The 26,005-nt window shown below is 43.2% G+C and overlaps 1 protein-coding gene across 3 annotated transcripts in view; it reads right to left on the bottom strand.

The window, feature by feature from the left end:
• Positions 1-23,780, bottom strand: part of slc24a4b (solute carrier family 24 member 4b) — a 41,397-nt gene extending 17,617 nt beyond the window's left edge. The window contains exons 1-3 of one of the 3 annotated variants that reach the window (XM_037086554.1): positions 22,578-23,780; positions 15,846-15,950; positions 2,974-3,050 (exon numbers count right to left, since the gene is read on the bottom strand). In XM_037086554.1, coding sequence (XP_036942449.1) covers positions 2,974-3,050; positions 15,846-15,950; positions 22,578-22,740 — 345 coding nt within the window. In that variant the 5' untranslated portion in view covers positions 22,741-23,780. The remainder of the gene's footprint in view (positions 1-2,973; positions 3,051-15,845; positions 15,951-22,577) is intronic. The other 2 variants (XM_037086553.1, XM_037086555.1) reach the window with 2 other exon arrangements.
• Positions 23,781-26,005: the final 2,225 nt, after the last annotated feature.

The following is a 26,005-nucleotide window of genomic DNA, read 5'->3' as shown; positions in this document are numbered from 1 at the left end:
GTTAAGTAAATCGCATGCACAGCTCTCATCAAAGATTGAACAGAGGCGAGATGTCTCACTCCGAAGCTACTACAGAGCGTGTGTGAAGAGATGCTGCAGCAATGCACCATATGAGAAAAAAGTGTTTTGGGAAAATTAAAAAGTATGTAAAACTATTCTACTAGGACCCTCACATACAGGTATGAACCTGAACATTGGCATAATATGACCTCTTTAACAAATGGCACATATAAAGTTCTTAAACTTTAGTTAATAGTTATTTCAACATTAACAAGAAATGCTTTATTTAGCCTTTATCAAGCAATCGTTCATAAACATCAGTTGCATCTTTACGATAAAGAACTGCTAAATAAACGGTTGATAAAGAATTTCATTGTTTGTAAAACTGTAAAAAAACAAACAAAACAAAAACAGCTATTAAGTCAAGATTAATTAACTGTAAATTTACCATTTATTAATGATGGTAGATGGAGACTTTTCCAAAATTGTTACATTACATCCACGTCAACCAACTACAGCAGTTAAATGGGATGTGAAAAGATTATCTAACATAATATCAGTCGGTGATAATCATACTTCCTGTATATACTTAAGTACGGGTTCAAATTCATGATGTTAACCTAATGCAGAGTTTTTTAAAGTGTGGCATCAGTAAAGACTCTGAACACCTCCTCCCTCACCACTGTAGATGTTGTGTATGGCTGATGTTGGTGTATTCCGCTTTCATCGGGGTTTAGAGAATATGAAATATGAGTCGCTTCTCTCCATGTAGCGAGCGTCTTAGGTGGGGATCTGAGCGCTAATATAATCTCCGTGGTGAGAAGTGCTTAACCGTGAGGTGAAGGCAAAATACTACAGCTCTTACACCTCTGCTCACAACATCTCTCATTCATCATGTCGGTGAATTTGTCGAGTCTATAAAAAAAGGTCGAAAGAGGCAAGCTGTGTTCAAGGCTGGAGCTGCCATTAACGACCAGGAGGTCGTGTCATCTGGAGGTTTTATGTTCTAATCCTTTTATTTTTGTGACTCTAATGGTTCCAGCGATGTTGCCGTGTTTTTGAATCATCATGTCGGATGTGCTGCACGCAATTCTGTCTTGAAACGATGGTGAGGTCGCTCCTGTTTATACATACCATGAAAGGGCCGATTCCTAATGAGCTATGAGTTCTCAAAGACAGAGAACAAAACCCTGAAAAAGCCCTTGTTCTGTTCCAAAATATATATATTTAAATTTTTATCTGGGGCAGTCTGAGGAATACAAATCAAGCGCATATCCCTTTAAGTTGCTGTCTTTTAGCATAAAATTCCCTCACTGAGCGGCAGTGGAAGCACGGTAACAGAAAAATAGGATGGAAATGAATTTTTGACAAAAAAAAAACTAACTTTAAGACAGACTTGAAAAATTGTGAACCCATCCTAGAATACAATAGAATAATCATTCAAAGACCTCAACATTTGTTATATCCTGGCTACATACAGGTCTGGGCTGCGTTTGACAAAAAGAAACTTATTTGAGCTGGTTTAATCCAGCATGAAGAGCAAGACTTACTGAACAATACTGAATACCTCCACAGGTGTCTTTCTGTCCAGCCAGTGGAGCTTAGCATGACTGGATATAAAGACAATCATGGTTGTTCATGTGGAGAAGCAGCTCATGCAATATAAATAAAGGACATTTGCCTGTCCTTATTTCATACCCTCATTCTGTATTTATCAGGCACTGTTCTAATGACTCATGCTTAAGTTTAAACTCCGACTACCATATTTATGAAGCTTTCTCTGCGCTCTCCTGAGCTGAAGTTCTCCTTGGAGAGAAACATCATCGCCCTTAAAATGGATAGTTAAATTAATGATGGCTTTTTTCCCCTCAGACGTTACGACGTGCATTCAAAACATTAAAAAGATCATAAAGGCCGATCTGTAAAGTGACACAAACAACATCTCATCTGAGTTTATAACAGCAGATTTTTTTTTTTATCTTGGGCTGCATCTTGCTAGTCGCCCTTCACTGTAATACAAGCAGTTCGGGGCAAGTTACTTCCCAAGTGCAATGAATTACATATTATTTGTTACTAGAACTAGTTACTTTACAATACTACCCATCTGTGGAGTGCACTGCATTACTAAAACAACTGGAGAAACTGTGTTCTGTCTCCAATAAATTGTGTAGAGTCTATCTAAGCAGGTACAGCATGTCTATATTGACAAAAGTGAATACAAATTGTTGTGAGTTGATCTGAACGATCTTAAAAACGCGTCACCAGAGACCTGTTGGCTGAAAATCATCTGTAATACTTCATTTTGGGCTTCTTAACTCAGTACTGGACATATGATTTGGTGTTATAGTATAACAGTTACTAGAAATACCTGCTTTAAGTAATACATACTCTAATACTCCATAATGTGTCAACAATTAATACTATGAAAGCCATGAGAGGTCATGGTCCAACATTATTTTCCCTGTTTCCCTGCAATAACAGTTAAATTTGACCTTTTTCACGAGATCGTGATAATTTATGTCATCATCACAGAATAGCCAGCGTTGTTGTTCACCTAGATAACAGGATAATTATCTCGAGGTCTCCTGAAAACAAGCTTCGTGAACGAGATAGTGTAGGAGATTAATTCAAGCTGGAAACGTCGGATCAAGCAGTGTCCATTATTGAGGATTGAAAAAATGTCAAAAAACGTTTGTGTGGTTTGATTTGAAAGACCCAAAAACCAGCCGCACAGAACAGTGCATGTGTAACAGTCCACTCTTTCATCCTCTGATGATAAATGCTCCTGTCATGTTTTTCCTGTGATAACGACATGAGCAAGGTTTGGTTTAGAATGATATTGTTATGTTGGGAAAACATTTGATGTCCTGTGATACTGACATAAATAATTCATTCTTGGAAAACAGAGGAAATAACATGCATCCATCTATATAGCAAAATGTCAAACATAAAAACAAAACAAAAGCTTCTTACCGCGGCGATGTGGAGCAGAACGGCCCCACTCTTCCGTTCTTGGTTGGTGAAAATGTCACTGGGGAACTCGTGTATTGCTGAGGAGAGAGAGAGAGGAAATGTCACAGTCACCACACATCAGCAGCGTGACAGAGAGGTAACATGTCCCCGCCACACCCCGACCAGCCCGGGGTGTCGGCGCTTCAGGAGGCTTGCACTGAATTTGTTTGTTTGTGGCACCTATGGGAGAGTTATTTGTTCTCCTCTTGTTCCACCTTCTTTTTTTTCCCTTTTTTTTTTTTTAACTGGATTATCTAACACAGCAAAAATGTGTTGTATACCTAGAAACGGGGCGCCACAGCCAGAGGGGGTCAAATGCAAATTAAAGAACAGCCTGTGATCATCATCCAACAAAGAAAAAAAAAATACAGAGCTGGAAAACTCAGACAACATCAAGAGCTTTGAATTTTCAAAAGGAATGAAACGACTCTAAACACATTTTCAGATTGATCATCAGCCTGCAGTATGTCACACCACTCAGCAGCCAGTGACTCCATACCTATTCATGGAGGAGGAGGAAGAAAAGAGATCGAGGTAACCATCACATCCCTTCACAAACTGATGTAAAAGCTTGGGCTATATTAAGAGCCTGAAGTCATACAGAATTAAAGCAAGCAGGCAGAATAACCTCCCATGCTGAGGACTCGTCATCCATCATCCAGAGCTCCAGCTGGAGCACAGTGTGATCACGGTACCACCATACGGTTCAGGTCTCTGGGAGCACGGTCGCACCGCGGTGCACCTGGCTGGGGACAGAAGCTGGCCGTCTTCCTGACGGGACCCGGCGTCTGTGGCGGGCGGCCTCCATCCGACCCGTCCCCCGTTGGGCCCGAGCTGCAGGCTCACATCTCGTCTCTCCTTTTAAAAACAAGCCTGCGACATGTGCTAGCATATTGTTTACACATGCTACAGCTAACTGGAAGCTATCGTTTATCATAAAACTGTCCAGCTGCACAAGAAAACCCAAAACAGGTAAAGGTGAAGTCAACGTCCTAGAGCAGGATTTCACAAAGCGCGACAATTTTAGCATCAAGACATTTTAATAGCCGGTATCTTTTCACAGCGAGACGTTGTTCCTTTTTTTCCCCATTTTGTTGTGTACTTTCATTTTGAAGTGTCGTTGTTGGAGGCCATGTTTTCCAAGGACTCTTTGGATAACTGATAAAAATCCAGGCTCTTTGGAGGGTAAGTAGGCCAACACCATAGGCAGACAAATTCTTCCATTTAATCAGCAAGTGGAGCCAAGTTATTTTTTTCTACAATGCTAACAGGTGCTCCTTATAGAGTGCTGCACGGATGATACATTTTTGAAGGCTCACTCAGAAGTTAGCATCACCTTTGTTCCCTCCACAAAATGTGATGATTTTTTTGGAATACTGCAGGAAAAGACACAAACTGTTCATAATTCCAGCGTGGGGTACTAAATAATGTATTTCATGTTGTATAAGAAAACATGAATATTTCTGAAGCTTTTCACCATCTTAGTTTAATATGTTAGGATGCTAACATTTGCTAATTAGCACTCAACAGCCGAGGAAGATTGTTGATGTTAATGTCAGTCTGGCAGGTTTTAGACAAATTTAACTTTGACCTGATTATGTCAGAGTTAATAGAATTCGTGACAAACCTCATGACAATGAATAGTTGAAACATTTTACCCAGTAACAATCATGTCGACCTCATGTTGGGGCTCGACGAAAAGTCAGTAGGATTCATTTCCAACAGTCGAGACGTTTCAGTCTGGATCAGAATGGTAGACCGACCGACTTTCCCATCCCGAGAGTCTTCCAACAGATGAGAGTTTCTGTTGTACTACTCATGCGGAGTGCTCTTCGAAAATACACAAATGATGTGGGGACAAAATGTTACAGTCGGAGCCAGCAGAACAATGCTGTTTACAACAGCAAATAAAAAGGAAAGCAATGGGCCCCTGTCACATATGGACTCCTGAAGTGGAACAGTGCTCACCTGAGACTTCTCACCGCATCTGTCGCAACCTCACCGCTGCTTGTTTTTATGATATCCGATGGTGTGCACACATGACTTAAATCGGTGCAGCGTTTGGAACACTGCACAGGCAAATCAAATACTCCACAGTGTGTGCAGTCCGAGCCCACTAAATCAACTGCACGCATCCTGGATTTCACTCAATTAGATCACGTACAGGGAAATGGCGATGTGCATTTTTCCGTGTGTCATCAAACACATTATCTTTGCCGTGAAACAAACTACGCTGCTATTTCTGGCAGTGGGACGCAAATTAATCCAACCTTGATTTGTGGGAGTTTTGTTTGTCTCTCGTGCAACTCGCGCTTCATGACACTGTCACTGCAGCTGATTAGAGGACAGAACAATAAAACATGAGAGGCTCCAGAACACCTGGATGACATTGGAATCTCGCAGCAACATCGACTGCGGCAGGGCGGCTTTAGCTTATTTCATTTCTGACAGGTTTACGCGCTGAATGAAACCTGTCGGAAAGCCGATGGCCAAAAGCAAAGGCGCAATCAATTAGAGGATTTGTCAGCTGTGCCCTCAGAGGTGGCTGAAAACAAACTGATGCCAGTACAGAAGGCTAAACTCCTACTGATACCTCCCGGATGGACAGCCTCGAAGCCATACGTTATTCTAGCTGCTGAAGGTCGCTTCTGAAAAAACATGAAAATGGGGAAAACCACAGGGAAAGTGTCAGGTTTGAATGTCCTGCTGTCTGAGCCTTTTCACATCCTTCTCCTACGCTCGACTACCAAACCTGCAGGTCTGCCACTGATCAATAATTAAAACGCCTTTGCCATGCGTGTTCTTTCTTTACGTGCTCAGCCCCTGGCTACTGTATACAATCAGAGCGGTAAAAATAGGTGATCGCAAAAGGTGTTTAAAGGGCGCCAGCAGTGGGACAGCGGAGAGATGACAGGGAGGCGGGGGTCACCTCCCGGCCCCCTGTAAACATTCGAGCAGACAGCATCTACAGGCTTTCGTCTGCGTTGCCTCACTGCAGAGGTCAAACCGGACATGGACGTGCTCCCCCCCCCCCACACCACCACACACACACACACACACACACGAGGACAGGACAGGATGTGCACACAGGAGCGGCACTACAGACAGATTGCTTAAGTGATGCATCTCAAATGAGAGCCATAAATAGAATCATAAATAATATGTTGCTCAGTTGAACTGTGCATCTGAAGTGTAATTTTTACAGAAATGGAGGAGATAAATTGGGAAAGGACACATTGTTGCAGATGCATTGGTTGAAGAACAGATTAGAAAATTTATTATGAAATTATTTCAATGATTTCATGCATAATAATGAAAATATCCTTTCACGATTTCCTCATTTTGCCTAATTAGCCCAAATGCATTGCGCTTATAAGTCAAAGAACAGCAGAAAGTCTACACATCTGAGAAGCCAATCTAATCGAAAAGAATCACTTATCAAAATTGTTAGACACTTTTATGTTGAACTACAAAATCAATTCCTTTATTGTTTCAGCCATTATATAATCATATATTGAATACAAAACTCTCTCTGTTTACAAGTCTTGGGGGGTTCTACTGCCTGAGAAAAATGTAGTGTATAAGACTTTTTGTGGCTCCAGAGGAAGGTGAACGTAATCTGACAAATTGCCTCCAGCGAGGTCACTTGATGGCCAATTTGAATTGTGGATAATGTAGGCAACAGGTTCTGAAAAGGAAGACGGAGAAAAAAAGGCGATATGTCGATTTTGATCGTTTGTTATTAAAAACTGTCCAAAAACTGCTTGTCAAAATCTGGCCCCTACATTACCCACAATGCAACTCAGCCACTGAGTGACATCACTGTAAATTTATCAGACTATATGCAGCTTCCTCTGGAGCCACAGAAGGCTTTATACTACTTTATTTCACATAAGCAGTCGTACTCCCCAAGACCTATAAACACAATCTAATGTGTAAAATTGGTGGAACTGCCCTTTAAACTCATGCAAAATGTAATTTCTGAGGCATAGCACCCACCCACATATGAACATTTGGCATCTTGGACCAAACGACACAAGCCACTTTGTTCAGTTTCAGTTTCAGCAGAAACTCTAAATCTTCAGGTAAATGTTTTAGTTGCGTGCCAAAGCAAGCTGCTTCTGTTCTTCTGTACAAAGCTGTGATTGTACAAGTCTAAAAAAGAAAAAAAACTTTCATCTATCCTGCTGTTCTCCTGTTTGCATGGGACTGCTGTCTTTTTTGGAGGCAATGACGGAGGGAGAACACGAACCCGGGATGTCTGCACTGGCGCGGCACGCAGGAGGTGGAAAAAAAAGAAGAAGAAGAAAAAAAACGCTTCTCAGAAGCTAAGCTACAAATCTATAAATAAACCCTGGATTCTCTGTTTGGACACCTGACTGTGCTGCTTATGCAAGAAATTACTGGCAACACTTTTGTTCATCTGTCTCTCCAACCCCCTCCTTCTCATCTTCTCAACCCCAGAAGTAATTACAAGGCCACACAGAGTCCTCAAAAGAACTGTTGGAAGGATTTCAGTGACTAAACTGTGTTAGTTAAGGACAGTATAGGCATTTTCAGAGGGGCAGGAAGGTCAGAAAAGAGTGGTCTAACTTTTTCTTTGGGAAGACTGGGCCAGCCATTTTGTGTGTGTGTGTGTGTGTGTGTGTGTGTGTGTGTGTGTGTGTGTGTGGGGGGGTCTTGTCAGACTAATACTTTCTTTCAAAAAAAATCGATAGAAAAAAAAACTGACTGAAACTGGACAAAACTGACAGAGGAGGTTTAAAAATAAATAAATCGAATTCTATCAAATTTTTAAACACATAACTGGTTATCAGACACTTTGACAAAGAAAAGTACAGGAGGCAGGATATAGTACAGAAATGACAGCAGTGCACTGAAACACTAGACTTTTTTCCAATATAATTTACCTCAACAATCTTTTCCAAGACCACATAAGCCTCTGCTGATACCAAGCGGCCTCCGTCTGTGATATAGGCTGTGCAATATATAACTGCAAACACTTCAGCTGATAGCCAACTAGCTCATATGTTTCCAACCTGCGTGAGAAGAAACAACTCTACAGAAACACTGTGTGGCGAAGTCCGAAAGATGCTGGACTGCAAACGCACAAACCCCTTGTTATGACGAAGCAGCATTTATCACGACCGCTCTCCCCGATGCAGAATATGCTCTCTGCCCGTGCGCTGATATGCTTTGATGAACAGCCATTCAGCGTGATTTGTCGCCAAACTAAAGCCCGTCTCTACCCACTTAATCGCGAAATCCACAAACATGTTACGTTTGTCGAAGTACTAAGAATCATCCCTACATCACTGCAGAGTTATCGATGGAGGTACTTGATCGAAAATAGTGTGATGTTTGATGTTGTTGCCCAGTCCCAGCTTTTTTTTTTAAGCACTAAGGAGGAGATTTGTAAAAATATCAGGATGTATGTTATGTATCGGGATTATTTCAAGACCGTATCGCTCAGCTCTAAAATATATATGATATATAAAGGCATTAGTTTTTTTCCTACATCAGTGAGAGGGTTCAAAGAAAACCACATTTAAAGGAAAGTTAAACATTATGCATTCCCTAATGTCCAATATCATCAGATTCCTTTTTACTTCCATTTATTATGAATAAGCACACACTTCTTTGGATATGTCGCAACCCTTTAAATTACAAATCTAATTAAATCAAAGTTCAGTGATTTCAATCGCTGAGGAAAGTCTCTAGACTTTTCTCTTTTCACGGTTTTAAGTCTGGCTTTGCGAGAGGGGAAAAAAATCCTAGGATAACCTTCATTTATTGACATATCAAATCCAGAGAAAGCCATTCATTCTTTACATTTGTGCAATTATTATTCCATAATCTGGTAATATTCCAGATATTATGGTGCCGTTACATAATGGAGCTCAGTATTGAGTGCCGTCTGTTATCCCAGAGATAGGAGGGCGGTGCAGCGCGTAAGGCCAGTCTTCACCCAGCGTGCACAAAAAAAAACTCACAAAAGATGTACAGGCAAGCAAAAGAGGCATTTTTACAATCCCGTGTCTAAGAAAAAAAAAGAAAAAAAACATAATGTGCCATCACACATCAAACAATATTACAATGTGAGCAAGGTGTTTTGGCAGAGAGCCCGCTGCTACCTTCTGTCACACCCTGCTCACCGACTCAAACACCAGCCGGGTCATTAACAGAATACAGTTGACACGCGGGTAACAGTAGTCAAGAGACTCTTCAGATGAGAATGATTCCTCCGGGTCATTATTAGTCCATTAGTTAATTAGCTTGCTCCGGCAGACATCAGTGAGCAGGCATGATTTGACTGCGATCGGCGTTGGCGTCTTGTAAACATGACAGCAACATCACAGGGAGAAAAAATATATATATATATAAATCCGAGTCACACATAAACGATAAGTTCTCAGAACACCACACCATTATCCTCTTGTTGCGTCAATACTTTCACATGCTCATACATCACATGTATGTCGGCTCCCGCATGCTCATGTGAGCACTTCAACGCATTGCAATTTCACCTGCATGAGCACACTCACAGACCTATCACACTGCTACTTTTAGCATCAGCCTTTATAGAAGTGTGTGTGTGTGTGTGTGTGTGTGTGTGTGTGTGTGTGTGAACGTGTTGGCAGGCTGTAAAAAGAGGCTGAGCTGGTGGACCAGAAGACTCCTGGTTCAATAACGTAAAGGGGGACACCTCTGTGAGGAGTATGCATCCCCCTGTGTGTATGAGAAATAGGTAAACAGCTCCCTGAGGGTGAGGTATGGATCTGCGACACAGCAAGAACCGAGCCACTGAAATTTTTAGCCTCGGTTTTATGAAAAAAAAAAAAAAGAAAAGGTGCTTCGTGCTCGCCAGAGGCAGGACAGAACGAACACTTACGACGGAACCAAAAAAAAAAAAATACATAAAGCAGAACAGAATGTGCAGGAGTAAATACATAAAGAGGTCATGCATGTTTGAACTGCACAGCACGGAGTGATCCCTGTGCAGGTGCTCATGCCTGCACCCCCCCCGGCCTCCACTGCATTGTTCCAATGCTGGCACGCAAGTGAGAAGCAAAGCGAGGTCAGTTTCCATTATGCACAGCAGCATAATCCACGCTTGTGTAATTCCCTTTTAAAAAAGCCTCCTTCTGGTGTTTCCCTGGAGCTGACGAGCGCCCCCCCCTCCAGTTCCAATGTGGACCGGCTGCCTCACACTGGCAGATTTACCCATCGTGTTGCCACCAAAAAAAAAAAAAAATCCTGGTCCCATCCCGTTCTCTGGCTTTTGTTATCGTCAAGATATCACACGAACATTTACACGAAATTCTGCTTTTCTTTTTTTTTCTTTTTTTTTTTACCTACGGAGCCACCCATGCAGGACATGCAACATGTGCGGCCTCTGCCCGTGAGCAGATTAGTGCCATATCTAAAACCACTATAATCAAATCCCATCGGATTAATTCATAGTACAAACCAAGCCGCACTAAAACCTTTGCTCTGTTGTTCACTTCTATGTTCTGTCGCTGTCGTCTACTTCCGTCAGGCCAATTACGGCACTCGAGTGGGGGAGTCTTCAATGGATGGTATCAGCACCGTCTTTATTAAAACAGCAAGCTACTCCTCCTTACGCGACATTAGCCACAGTGCTCTGCCCCCTCTCTGGTTTGGCTGTGCTCCACAGCTGGAAACACATGGAGGGGTTCAGTGGTAACTAATATTCTGTGTCCCTGAATAAACCTCAAGTCTCTCCTCACACAGTCGGGAGAGTTCAGAAAACAGACCTGATGACATTAGGCTGTGGAAAAGAGGGCGATCCAAGGATGTGAAAGCAAAATGATTGAGACTCGACTTGGACTTGAAGGTTCTAAACTTTTTTGACTCGACCTCGATTGTTGTGTCTGTGTTCATATCATGTTTTCAGTTGAGTTTTTTGTAATCTGGCTGTCAGTATTACCCTAACTTTAAGTGATTTGGAAGGAAAGCTTTTATGAAATTCTGTGTCTGATTACATTAATTTTACTGAATCTGAATAAACACATTCAATTCTTTGTCGTACTTTCTGACCAGGTAAGAGAAAAGATTGATGAAGTCCAGATACTGCAGGCAAGACTGAAAGGTCTTGGGCGAGGAAAAAGTGATTTGACTCAGGACTTGACTCATTTTCCTTTCCTTCAGTGTTTTATAAATGTTCTTGTGAATGTGAAAGGTCTTGTAAACTAATAAGCAGCAGCAGCTCCTCTCGCCCACAGACAATACTGATCCTGAAACACCTCATCAGTAGCCCCGCCTCTAATTATGTGACTTTTTGACATCACATGACATCACTATGTCACACATTTCCATAATTCATGCCTCCTCCTAGCTTGGCACAGCTGTTCAGTTGTTGTTAGTAGTGCTGGCTCAGGTGTGAGTGAGCTGACCAATCAGAGCAGACTGGGTACTCCGGCCATTTCAAACATACGGAATACACTGCTACAGACCTGGACAGTATGAGAACACTGAACAGCCTTAAAGCACATAAATCTATTTTAGTAGTAACCAGAAATAAAATCTGAAAATGAGCAGAATCGACTCTTTTACCTAAGGACTCGACATGACTTAACACAACCTGTGACTTGAGTCACATGTCTGATCTTAAATAGCTCACACTAAAAACACATTTTTATAAAGTGCAAACATTTTGTGTGTGTGTGCACGCACGTGTGCGCTGAGGAGCCATCATTGCCATGTAGATCTTCAAAAAGACGACGAGGAAGGATCGATTCATGCAGGACGACTGTCTGCAGAGCTGAGGGACGAGGACGAGCAGGTAAGACAAGAGGTAAATGTCAATAAAGTGGAAAGTCTGGCACTAACTGGGAATCAATTTAGAAAGTATTTCTTCTTCATGGGACTGGTTTCAGTAGGAAGACTCCCGCACGAATCGAGATTGTTGGCAGCTATGAAACCTGAAGTCTGGACTAAAAACAGCCATTTCTTTTGTTCCCAATTTTTAGGAGACAAAAAGTGAGAGGATGTTTGTCGAATCCGTCATGGGACTGCTACAGGGGAACTACATCTCAAGGGGTGGTATGACTCAAGGTCTGCATGTGACCCGAGTACGTCAGAGCCTGTATCAACCTCACAGTGTGATTTTTTTCCCCTTTGTGGGTTCACTCTATTCAAACAGGGGCATAGAAACCGTTTGGAAAGCACCTTGTGCTTTACAGGAGTTATTATGGTCAATAAAGGAGGCACTTATGATGAATGGTTGCCTTAGCAGCACAAGTCTCCGGACAAGAAAAATAACATTAGCACCCCGTGAACTGAGCCAACGGCTCCCTCGCTGATCTCAGAAATAATGAGGAAAAGGCAGAGAGACCAAAGCTGGCTGAGTGTAATCTATGCAGCCCACAAACAGCAGCTTAATTAAACAGCACTTCAGATCTCGCACACACTCAGCATAAAAATAAAAAGCCTCCAATAACAATTCTCATCCAAACGAGCCAGGGTCTGCTGCTTTCCCCTGGAGGAATGCACACCAAGAGCCATCACCGGTCCACTGCTGGATCATCAGCTCTGGACAAACAACTGCACCAGGAATCAGGACAAACCCACAGATGTGTGAGCCGAATGAGCCCTGTGGTCCATTCGTCAAACAGATTCTCCCCTCACCATGGACCAAGACGTCTCTTCAGCTCTCTGGACACGTGTTTGTCATCCGCAGACCACGAGCAGACATTCTGATTCATACTTCGCTGTGTCACCGATGGGAGTATGTTTCATTAGCAGCGATTCCCCGTGACAAGTGCAACATGACAACGAGTTAACTGCAGTCATTCTAAAGCTGACCAGTTCTCAAGCAACAAACAATACAACTTTTTGTTCCCACCTCAACAGTCAGTGCAAACAAATGCTCCCCGATGAAGTCATTTTAAAGTTCTGTTTGTTAGAGTTAAGCTAAATAAAATAACATGTCCAGGAATAATGTCATTTAAAAAAGTATGGAGGGATTTTATCTTTTTAAAAAAAACATTAACTTGTTTCAAGACCTTTCTAGAACAAAGATTTCTTGATACTAATGCACCGATTTGACTTTTGTCTTGTTGAAGATACTGATCCTCGTTTCAACATTTAATTCCTTAAATATCTTCATTCCACTGAGAACAAACAGTTGTCTTAAAGGATAACTTAAAAAAAAGAAATGTGCTCATCATCATCTCCTCCACCTCATGCCGATGAAAAGTGCCGGAGATGTTTTGTTGATTACACAACTTGACCCGCCCCTCCATCAGCAGCATGTTAGTGATGTTTCTGCAGTATCACAGACTGTAAAGGCAGTGTCAAATACAACGGTCCTGCCACTCGTGCTGCCCACAGCTGGCTTCAAAACAGAGCAACCCCCCGTCAGCTGAGGTGCCTGAAGTCTGCAGCTATGACAGGTTTTATTCACAAGACCAAGAACAAAGAGTCATATGATCAGCCCACACTGACGAGGCAGAGCGCTGGCGGGATAAGAGGAAGTAAGGAGGACTAGAGCTGATGAGAAATGCGTGGAATGTGAAGTACAGTCTGGCGCCTCCGGTGTGTGGAAGACTTGTGAACGGGAAAAAAAAAAAAAAAAAAAGATAATCCTGGAGGATTAGGAGAAAAACTTAAAGCACATAATCTTGTCATTTCAATAGAACCCCCAGTGTGAATTTGAATGAAGTTCACACCAAGATGGCCACAGTAGTGAACAACTCTTAAGTCAGGCATTGTAAACATGTTGGTGTTGCCTGTTTGTGTATAAAATAGCAGGTTACAGCAGCGGTGATTCATTAATCCCCTCAGGGATTCTGCCTGCTGTGCCCAGTAATGAAGTAATAGCCAGTTAGTCCTTTACTGGGTCACTTGTGATGCTGCAAAATTTTTTAATTACTTCCTAAATTGTCTGCGCCCGGGTGTCATCCCCTGTGTGCTGCTCAAATACAAGCAGTGATACAAATCCTGTTATTGAGTTGCATCTCATTTGAGTAAAATAATCATTTTCGGGGGCTTAAAAAAAAAACAAACAAAAAAAAAAAATCCTCAACGCGTCTTCTCTCCAGCAACATTTACACTTAATTAGTTTAGGTTTAGAGGTTTCTCTAATGACTAGTCCAGAAGTACACGTCGATCATGAACTGGTCTGGCAGGGACTGGGTCAGGGCGATTCAAATGACATGGAAACGTAGAAACAAATGACACGTCTTGCCACTGCTGTTGGTATGTGTAGCATTCCAGCCGATAGTTGCAGCTTTAATGTTTCTGGAGCCGTCAGCAGCGTCAGTGGAACCGTCAGCATACAGAATAACTAATTATAGAGATCGCCGCTTCCTTCAAGAGCAAAAGATGCTGTAACATAATCAATATCTGACCCTTTTATTGGCCCTGTCGGTGCTTATTACAGCACGAGTGAAGGGCCCAACAACAGAGGGCCAACAAAAGAGGTGAATTAAAACAGCAACTCAGCTCAAAAACCCCACAACTACTGGGTGCTACTTTGAGTTTATTTTAAATAATAATGTAAGTGATTTACTGTACTTTTCCTCTTAAACACTGAACATATTGTTGGCTTGTGAGCTGGTGCACAAAGATCAACATCATCAAATCTTTTAAAAATCTAAATTATTGTATTTTCCTGGCATAATGGGTCTCGATTATAATAGCACTGGCATATAATTATAGATTAAAGGCATTTTTAATTAATGGTTTTTCCCACCTGGGTTATCACCTCATAATCTTAGCAATGGGGGTCATGATTTAGATTTTTTATTAAAAAGGAATCGATCAGAATGAGCATATCATTCAAGCAATCAAGTAACAGGTAGCCTATAGGTGCTTAGCAGCTGACAGAGATGATTCAGAGATCCTATATTGATGAGGAGGGTCAACTCGTAGAGGAAAAACTCAACTGAATAAAATGCTAAAGATCCTTGATTAAGTTACTTGAGAAGACAGTTTACTCTGGTCAGCTTTGAGAGCCCAAACTTTATGACAAACTGAAACTATCTTTTGTTGTTTATTTTTGTTACACTTAAAGCCTTTTTGTTTTTTGTTGAGTTTTTTTTTTTTAACCCAGTTTCACTCTGGAAATCTTTATTTTTGGATGAATATTATTCAAACATGTCTAAACTCCAAAAAAGCATCAGGATAAAGTCAAGCTGTTGTTGTAAAATAGCTTTAACCTGCTGTCACAGCAACAGTCTATGTCTAACAATAGCGTAGCGGTCACCGCTGGAAGACTGAATCGTGACGTTAAAAATCAAAAGTCTAATCGAATCAAAGAACTGGAGAACATGACACCCCTGAATGTGAGCACGTAGTGAGCAACATTAACATCCATTTGCAATCAGGTTTCTGTCCACCTGATGAACAAACTACAGCTTTTAAAAACGCTCCACTACATTCAACATCTAGACACTAACTTTGCTGGGCAGGAAGTGTAGAAACTGTTTTTTCCTATGGTCATTGAATCTCTTGTTTAAGTAGGTTTGGGGAAGAAATTTTAAGAAGGATAAAAATCTTCACTGATAAATGTTCATGGCTGAAGCACCTAAATAATCTCTTTAAGTCTTTAAAAAGGAAAACACAATATACCATTCAACATTGTTTATGTTTGCCACCTTCCCAGCTTCAGACAGCGCTCTGGGAACCGTATCACTCCTCGAGGACGGCTTCTTTGTGTATCAAATAACTATTTCTCGTCTGATATCATTCTCACTTTTGTAATTATCAACTTTTTGACTTTTAAATTTGTCTTAAGAAACCACATAGTGCTCCTTTGACTAAAAATAAGTTGATTAGCGCAGATTAAATCTCGCGGGAGTGCGTACCTGGTTCTGAGCAGTTCTTCGCCTCTGTTTCGTTGTCTGGCACCGAAGCCATAAGCCGTCTTCCCCAGTGTTCATCCGGATGTCCCTCCACAATCATCCCGTGGCCTGCAACAGAAAACAAGACAGTTTTGTTCACCATACATACAACATGAACAAAATATTCACGGCTATGTCAGGTTGTGGCGCACTACATGTTGGAAGTTGATGCAGAACATTCACAACCAGTCTTTTCTTTTGCTGCCATGAAACCTTGAACATCCAATTCACACATCTAAAAAAAAAAAAAAACAATAATCTTTTAAAAACACCAATCAAAACTAACATGACCTTTATTGCAGGAGCATGTCTCATGACCCAAAACATCCATGATCCTGGCCATTACTCCAAACAAGGCTGCTGTTTTCTAATCCCTTAAAAGTTTTCGCTTGTGTAGATATGACATTTTCATCTGGCCGCACCAATAACACATCAACATGCAGCTGCTGAGCCCATTATGTTTCAGGGTGGGCGAGTGGGAGGAGGAGCACACAAGTTACATTTTTCATTAAACTGCACTTAAGCCTCCGTAATGAGGACAAAAAAAAAAAAAAAAAAAAACACAGTCCCAAATCTATTATGTAAAAATCATGCATCACGAGCTGAGCAGCGTTTTAAACTTGAGATTTTTTTTTGTCATATGTCACCATGAAAAAGCAAAACAAAACAAAAAAAAAAGAAAAAAGAAATTAACAAAGAAGCAACTTACTGCAAGACAGATAAGGCAGCATATGACCTTTTGTTCAGTTACACACTGTCTGTGAGAGACTGTCTGCAGCAGAGGACTCACATGATCACAGTGCTGGTGAATGTCTACATATGACCACTTAGTCTCAGGAGGCCCATTCTGCTTCTGACCATGACTTTGGAGGAAACTGTGACAAATACACAATTGCCTCTTTGAGGGTACTGACGAAGAACGTTGACCTAGAAAACTACATCTCAACGATGTAAACACATTTATATGGTCACAATATGGTCGAGCTAGACCAATTAAAAATGTCAATTTTAGCTTATTGCCCATTGTGGCATGGAAATGCCAAAGCTGTGTTTGAAGCAGGGATGCTGCTTGATCTGCAGATTGTTGTGATGCACCAGTGATTATTTGTATGGTTGATAGGATGTCACAAAGTTTTTGTGTCAATTTACTATGACTCAAGGTCGACAACAACTATTGGTGAAGTGGTGGATAACCCTAACCCTGACGCCACGTTGCTAGCTTTGACTCGTGTTGCATTATTTACAATGTCACTCATTAGTCCAATCAGAACAGCCATTTAGCTGGCTACGCTACATGACTCAATGATTGGTCCGACCACATAGTGTTGATCTGCTGGTCGATGAGGTTATTGGATGTTTTGAAACAGAGAAAGATCTTCACTGACAGATTTTTTTTTTTTTTACAAAACTAACTGAACAAGCAAACTGAGTTTGTTTTACTGAGTGAATAAACAAAGCGATCTTAAAAAGGACAACATAATGTCATAATGTTTTACTTTGTTTATATGTGGCGGACCCTGCCACCTTTCTAGCTTCAAACAGTGTTCTGGGACCTTATTTTCCTCTGAGAACAGCCTGTTTATTCAGTTATGGAAAAAAAAAATGTTGAATGTATAAACATGTATTATTACAAAATTATATATCGAAATTCAGTTTGAATGTATTCCCCGTAACTACTACAGTGCCCTTTGAAGACCAAGCAGCAACAGAGCAGCATTAGCAATTATTTGGATTCTTAATTTAAGGCTCCGTGTTGCTCACTTTCTACTCTCCCAACCCTCCACTTGGTGTTTTCCTGCAGCAGTCTACCTGGATCAAATGGTGTTTTCTGCGTACTGACACAGAAAAAAGTCTTCATTAAAAGGCTTTCAATCCTTGTACAGTTGGACAGGCTGACAATCAGCAGGCGCTGGACAAACAGACTGTACACGAGGCGACCGCAGCTGCCTCCCACAGCTCTCCAAACCTGAAGACCGAACCCTCCAGTCATCGCTCCAACCTGTTCCTCCTCACTAACCAGCTCTAATTCACTCCTCTGCTGCCTCCGGGCTCCCTTCGTTCTGTTGCATTTTATTCTCACAATAAAACACTGTCCAATTTAATGCCAGGGGAAGGACGTGGAAGCCAATTTGGGAAAAAAAACAAGAAAATGCAACAAGCATGTGGACGACTTTGGTCACACACAACTGTGAAAAGCCATGTGGAGGGCACATTGTTGACATGCACACAAACAATCTGGATCGGACACGGTGGGTTATTTTATCTTTAGACGAAAGCTAATCCGCGACAATCCGTCTGAATGCAATTTCTCCCAGACATTTGCGTGGAGAATCACTTGACCAAAAACTATGAAATCTCGCTGCTTCTAGAAACACAATCCATCATATTTTCTGGAAGACTTCTAACAAGGCATGGACGACTGCGCATGCGAGTGTGTGAGCTCAGTGTGAGGCGCCCTCTCGCTAATCCATCTCATTCTTCGCGATCAGTGACGGCAGTGTTTTGGCGTTACGAATAGCTTGGAGACTGTGATTAACCCTGGTCAGTTTATCAGCGGAAAATCTTAAAAACCTTAAAGATGACAGGGAATCACCTGACTTGCCTTTTGTGTGGCGAATTGCCATCTCAACCGCAAATAAAAAGAAATTTCACAACATTAGCTTTTTAAGATGCTTCATGAATTGAATGCTTTGACCATGGCCATCAGTCACACTGAGAAAATTAACAACTGGGCTGAGAACAAAAAGAGCACTTCATTTTGACCCTTAATGAAGTTAATCTGATTCCAATGTCTTCTTTCCACGTTTGCTCAGAACAAGAAGTCAGTTGTGTTTCTAGTGGCTGACAAGAGACGAGCTTTGACAACTCAGGGCTACAACTGACGATCGCTGTAACTGTCAAGGAATCTGTCGATTAATCCTTTCATTTGTTTGGTCAATGAAATCTGAGAAAATTGTGAAAAGCGTCGCTCAGAATCCAAGATGTCGTCTTCACAACCCAAATATACTCAGTTTACTGTCGTACATGAATAAAGATACCGGAAAATCCAAAAGAGTCAGTATGAGCAGCTGGGAATGAGACTCAAAAAAAAAAAAAAAAATCAACTCAGGAGCTTTGAATTACTCAAAGTGACAAATCGATTCTCACAATAGTTGGCCATCAATTTAATGTTTGACAATCAATTAACGGACGAGCCCCATGTGTAAATCATTAGTTGCAGTCATGTGTTCCAAGATTTTAAATAGTTGTTGTGATCTCATGTGGGGTTACAATGCACACATGACAATGACTTAAAAATTCTGATAACTGCAGTGCAAAAGAGACCAAATCTCCTTGAGATGGTTAACAAATCATATCGCCATTGTCAATGACCAAACTTTTCCCTAATCGTGACGGCGTGACGTTTGATGTGTTCTGTACCAAACCACTGCTATCTTGATACTGCATTCAGCCGTATCGCAATTAATTGCGCCGCCCTGCGACGAAATGAGCTCGAGAAAGATAAAAAAAGGCTGTGACAACACCTCTGTCAGACTGCACTGAGCAACAATAGTGTGCAGAGCAACAATAACACAGTGGTAATGTCGTCCTCCTCCCGGGCCCGTTCGATCAGCTGAGCCGGGGAGATGGACCAAGGACAACCATCCATCAATCTCTCTGTGCTGTGAACATGCTCTCCTTAAAAAAAAAAAAGGAAGAAAAAAAAAAACACCTCCGGCACATTCAAACCCCACTCCTCCCCCTCCTCCCCCTCCGCCTCCCGGGCCATCACCGTCAGCCTGCTGCGGCTACCTGTCAGAGCCGAGCCCTGCCCTGCTTCTCAAAAAAAAAAAAAAAGAAAAGAAAAGCACCTGTTCTCCTCCTCCATCACACGTACGCACACTCACACAGCTGCGATCAGCATGCACGACAGCATGTTGCGACCCCACCCCTCTTCATGGAGATGTAACCCAGGAGTAGTACATCAAATCCCATCCATCTGGACCGTTCGGCACATCAACACTCCACCAATCCCCCCTCCCCTCCCCTCCCCTCCCCTCCCACGCCACTATCAATCAAATGGGTGGCACAGGTTTTACAGTGACATGACAAATGCTTGTTCCCGTTGTGATGGCTGAAAGATGAGAAGGCCAGAGCTTTTCAATTAGACAGATCTGATTATGGTGAGCGCTGGGTCTCGTGGATTCAGAGGCGATTTCTGACTCCCTCTCTCTCACACACACACACACACACACACCTCATGTGTGTCACCTTGACATACCACCACTACCACCATTGCCCCTGCTGCTACTGCTGCTGGTCAGAACATTTCACGAGAAAACGCCTTCTGTCAGATAGCCCCACATGACAATCATCGTGTAGGTCAGGCAAACTTGATTAAATGAGCAAAAAGGGAGGGGGGTAAAAAAAAAAAAAAAAAAAAAGGCAAGCCATTAGTGACGCAGGGAGGAGGGAAAAAGGGGGGCTTTACTTTGGCTCCTGCCTTTGGAGATAAGAGATTTGCACTGGGGCTGTATGATATCAGTCCAGAATAATCTTTTAAGCCTCTTGTTGTTTTTAATGTAATTAATAAAAGTCCTGATACATCCGTTAGAGATCTACAGTCAGCCAGGCAGTAGTTATAGTGAATTTACAACTGCTCTCAGTCCCGGAGCCCTAAGTGGATGCAGATGGACCGATCCCGGGACAGGGTCTGTGGCTGAGGCTTAGGGTTAGAAGCACTTTGAGGGAGGAAGAAAAAAAAAAAGAAACCCTCATTCCCACATGCAAAGCGATTCCCGATTTAAAATGGGGTACTATGACATTGTGGCGAGGAAATTCAAACTCGGAATATTAGCGGTGTAACCCACACACGACTCTACATGGAGGCCTCTGCTTCTCCTTCTTCCCCCTAGTAATCCTGTTGTCTGCGTCTCGGAGCATTACTGAGCGCAACCCTGTGACTCAAAGATCCGTGTTTGTATGACTCGTGTGCGCATTGACGGCTAAGGCTAAGCGGCTGTGCTAATGTAGAGTTAAAGGGGCAAGCCGTCATTTTAGAGAAGAAATTCCAACTCTGAATTCTAATATTTACAATATCAAATGAGGTAATAATAAAAACTCAACTGTTTATTTATTGCATAACTGAAGAAACACGCTGCTCTCAAGGGAAAATAAGGTCCCCAGAATACTGTCTGAAGCTGGAAAAAAAAAGGGGGGGGCAGGGTCCGCCACATGTAAATAAAGTCAAACAGTTTGAAACTGTCCTGTAAGGGGAGTTTGTTCAGACATAGAAATAATGAAGGTCTCCCTCTTCTCTTCTCTTCTCCAAACCTACACACTGCACCTTTAAACGCAGCATTAACACTGATGTGTCTCTCGTGGTCCCCCCTTACATTAACAGCTCTGTCCTCCGGGTGTGTTTTGCCTAGTTAACCTCTGATCCCAGCGGTGTGTCAGATATCATTCTTCACCAGCAAAATGTCAAGGTTGCGCGTTAGATTACATAACTGTGAGCATGAGCATGTGCAAGTGTGTGTGCATGCTCTGTGGCAATGTTAGGCCGGCCCGAGGTAAGAGTTTTGACGTGTGTGTGCGCGCATGTTGTTTTGGGGATCACGCATGATCTGCCATCTGAGTCGTTTTGCCAAGCACACACCTCGGGCGGCTATGAATATTGCAACATCCAAAGCACCCCAGTGTTTACCCTGACCCCCTCCCTCCTCCTCCTCTGTCTCCTTCTCTCTTCTAATGATCGTCCTCTGCGTAAAACAAAATAAATAAATTTAAAAAAAAAAAAAAATTACCATCCCTCGATGGCCATGCGGAACCTGGGAGCGTGATGATGTTTGAGAGTGACTGAGGTGATCCAATGTGTGTGTGTGTAGAGCCCCGGGCCAGACGCGACGATGCCAACGTTGAGCACGATCCTGACCGAGCTCCTGTGTTGTGTGACCGACGATGCGCCTGGCGCCCAAACCAAGGAAGAAAAGAAAAAAAAAAGAGAGGGAAAGCAAACAGATCGGGCAGATTTTGTGATGGGAGCGGAAACAAACCAGAACCAAACGATGCTCCCAATCTGGGCATCTCCGTATAGCGGCTGCGTGCTTGTGCAGCGTGAAGTGTGCGTGATTATGAGCCCTGGCTCTCAAATTAAAAAAAAAAAAAAAAGAGAGAGAAAAGAAAAACGTGCCGCCGCCACGGCGCGCACACTGCGGCATACACGGACACACAGGCGGCGAGAGTGAGGCTTTAAAAACCCGCTCTGACATGGGAACATGTGCGGGTGACTTTTCTTTCCTTACCCCCAATGCTGGGTTTGAAACGCAAAACGCACCCCACATTTACCGCATTTAAACGCAAACTTCATGTGGGGGGGGGAAATAAATAAATAAATCGGAGGAATCGCTAAGGCATTCCTGGGGAAATGCAGAACGATAGAGTCGCTCCGGTCCCGTGCCCTTGACATTTAAAAAAAAATATATATATATAAAATCACACACACACACACACACACACACACACACACACACACACACACACACACACACGTACACAGGGTTGTCTGATCGCGGGGATCAGCGTGTGTGGGAGCGTGATTTCACTGCAGATTTCTGCGCTCCGTGCTTCATGTGCCCCGGTGCATCACCCAGCAGCAGCAGCAGCAGCAGCTGCTCTCTCCCTCCACCTCCTCCTCCTCCACCTCCCTACACTCACCTGTCTTGGTCAGCAGCGCCGACATGCTCCACGCCGCGAAGAGGACACTGCACACGAAGCACACCTGCACGAACAGCATCTCCCTCCTCTTGCGAACTTTAAAGATTTTCGCGATGATCGTCTTTTTGGACGGGCTCACGGTGTCGGTGTCGTCCCGCTCCATGCTTCCCCTTCAGCTCGGCCCGGACCGGCGGCCACTTTTTTTTTTTTTTGTATTTGCGTCCTTGAGAGCCGAAGAGAAACACACACACACACACACACACACACACACACACACGCACGCACTCACTCACTCAATCACTCACACACGCGCGCACACACACTCACACACACGCTGCCGGCCCAGCTCTTTTATTTTGCCTTTCTTAACAGCCGGGATGTGGTCCTCATTTCAAGCCAGTCCAGGGCGCAGATGAAGAGTAGCGAAGCGGACAGGTTTTTATTCCCCCCCCCCCCACCCCCCGCTCTCTTCTTCTTCGTCTTCTTCTTCTTCTTCTCCTCCTCCTCCTCCTCCTCCTCCTTCTTCCTCTCTCCTCGGGCTTCTCAGCTGCTGGGCAATGACACGGCGGTCAAATTCCGATATACGCTCCCCCAAAATCGATTTTCAGCGGCGCTCCCGAATTCGGATGAGTATCGGACGGGCTCCCGCTGTAACACGCATCCTGTCCCGTCGGAGGGAGGGAGGGAGGGAGGGAGCTAGGTGGGGGGGGGGAGAGAGAGAGCGAAAAAAAAGAAAAAAAAAAAAAAGAAGAAGAAGAAGATACAGCTGCGATATCCTCAATCCGTGTAGTTTCTTTCACGCGAAATGCGTCAGTGTCCGGCCGTAAACCGCGGGATCGCTCCGCTCCACGCACCTGCGCCTGCTCGGCTGAGTGAAACCAATCTGTGTTCATCAAGGTTAATTGTTAAATTCGGGCGGCAGTCGCCACGCTCGGGCGCCTCCCCCTTCACACGGATCCCTCCTCGGTGCAGAAAAAAAGCCCGTGCTGCCCCTGCTGCTGCTGCTGATGATGATGAGGAGGAGGAGGAGGAGGAGGAGGACCATCAGCTGCCCTCCTACCATGCGCTCTTCTCCTCCGTGACCGGGGCCCCTTTAACTTTCCCGAGGGCGGCACGTGCAGAAAAAAGAATTAAAAAAAGAAAAAGAAAGAGAGAGAGAGAGAGAGAGAGAGAGAGGAAATCACACTCGTTCCCTTTCTTCCGCCTCTCGTCCGTCTAACCTGGGCATTGATCACTCCTCCCGTCACCCTGGAGTAAAAAAAACAAAACAAAACAAAACAAAACAAAAAACCTTTGGCGTGAGATTGCGCACACAGGGGCTGAGATTGTGCGTGTAGAGGCATGCCCCCATTGTGCTCCTCAAAACAAACCCACCACCACCAATGCTGTGTGTTATGAAACCACATCCAATATCTGTCAGGGTACCTTTTTCTAACAACTGCCCCCACAACTCACCTGCTCTCCTCATTTTCTGATATCACGCTGGATAATTGAGGTTACAGACTCTGTTCCTGTTCTGGTCCCCCAACAACAGATCTGCTAGCATGAAATAATTTCTAATTGCCTAAAGGGGGTTTTATGCCAAGATTATAATGCTTTATGCGTCCTGCCCTTGAGAAAATTGCTTCACACAAACAGACCTGTACATATCGGAGCTGAATAATGTACTGGAGGGTGGGGTGGGGGCTTTTATGTGATATGTGTGGCAGCAGTAAATTAAATGTGGGTGAAATATGTCCTGTAGTTGGTGATCATTACCTGCCAAACAATTACCATTATAAGGAAGGGAATCAATTGTGCTGCATATTCAGCAGAGCTTTACTACGATAGAATGTCATTGCACAACTTTCCCACAGATGTATGGGCACATAGATTAAAGGATAAGTTCACCCGTAAATGAAAATTCACTCGCTGACTACTCACCCCCCAGCTAAAAACATCTGTGGAGTTTCACTACAAAACGGCATCGCAGAGTTCTCCAAAGCAGCTGAAATAGATTGGGACTTGTTTGAAAAATGTAAAAAGAACCACAGAAACTCACTCACCCAATGCGATACAAGTCTCCAGAAGCCAGACACTATTCAAACGCTTGACATGTGGTCGAACAACTAACCCTGCTTCGCATCAGGTGGCACGCTAATGTAGCTACACGGCTACGATGAACAATTCCGCTTCAAAATGGGTGTAAATAACATCTTTTCAAATGAATTCAGTGTCCGGGACTTCTCAAGACTCAGACTACTTGGGATGAGTTTATAGATGCCTTTTTTGGCGTCATGTCGTCCATAGCCTGTGTCACAGAGACGTCTGTTGCAGGAAGGTCTGGCTGCATCAGTTCTTATTCTGGTATCAGGAGAATCACCGTTGCATGCTGCTCAATTGTCGCGGGCATTAAAATGGCTAAAATCACACTTAAGAAAAGGTAAGAGCTGCTAGTTTGGTTGTTGCTAACCTCAAAGGTTGTTGTTGTTGTTTCATGTAGCGATGGGAAAAAGCACCCATTGACAAGTCATCTGACAAGTCAGAGTGCAGAGATATATGCTGAAGTCAGCATGCAAACCAGCTAGCCCAGGCCAGTCCCGGTCTTCAGCTTTCCCCTGAAAATACCACACCAGTGTTCTGAGCAGTCGGTCTGGACCGCTAGCTGCCATGCTAACTGAGCTCAGTAGCTAACAGCACCTACAGCCAGCCGCAGTTAGCAGCTACTGTGGTGAAACGCTGCCCCCCATTTGGTTTTTAGTATGAAGGTGGCTAGTCCTTACACAGTGCACTTTAAAGCTGAAATCTTCATTGTAGCTGCTAAGCTAAATGGGTTAGCATCTAAACTGGATGCACAAGCTCGACCACACATTGGGGGTGTAAAGGGTATAAAAAAAACATCTTTCCAAATCAATTAAGATGTCGAGGCTTCTTGAGACTTGGATCTGCTTCAGTCGTTAATGAGAATGCTGCAACACTGATTTGCTCAGGAGCGCCAGAAATGTTTTCCAACCTTCCATCCGCATGAAGGTGAGTAGCTGATGACTAAATTTTTTTCCTTTAAAATGCCATGCTGTATTTAGCCTCCATTACAACACAACTGACAAGTCATCAGTCCCGTGAATGTGTCACCCGTGCAGGCCAAGCGAGGACTGTGGAGGGTCCTGGAGACGCCGTGGCATGTGATTCTTGAAGGTCAGACGTCGCCGCTCACCAATTATTTGATGTAAGCTGTTGTCAGCCGGAGCTGTCACTTTCGTAATGATTGCGCAATATGTTACAGGAGGTAATTGGACAGATTTATTCCCTAGACCAGACTCCCAAGTGGAAGGGATCAATATGGATGGATGCTGTGCTTTGATATAAGAGGCCACTTATTATGATAGCTGAGTCGAGTGTTATTTAATGTTGTGGTCGGGAAGCCGGCTGGATAGTCCCAACATACTTTT

The sequence above is a fragment of the Acanthopagrus latus genome, chromosome 22 (genome assembly GCF_904848185.1).
Source record: "Acanthopagrus latus isolate v.2019 chromosome 22, fAcaLat1.1, whole genome shotgun sequence".
Taxonomy (NCBI): Eukaryota; Metazoa; Chordata; class Actinopteri; order Spariformes; family Sparidae; genus Acanthopagrus; species Acanthopagrus latus.
This window is presented reverse-complemented; position numbering and strand designations above follow the sequence as displayed.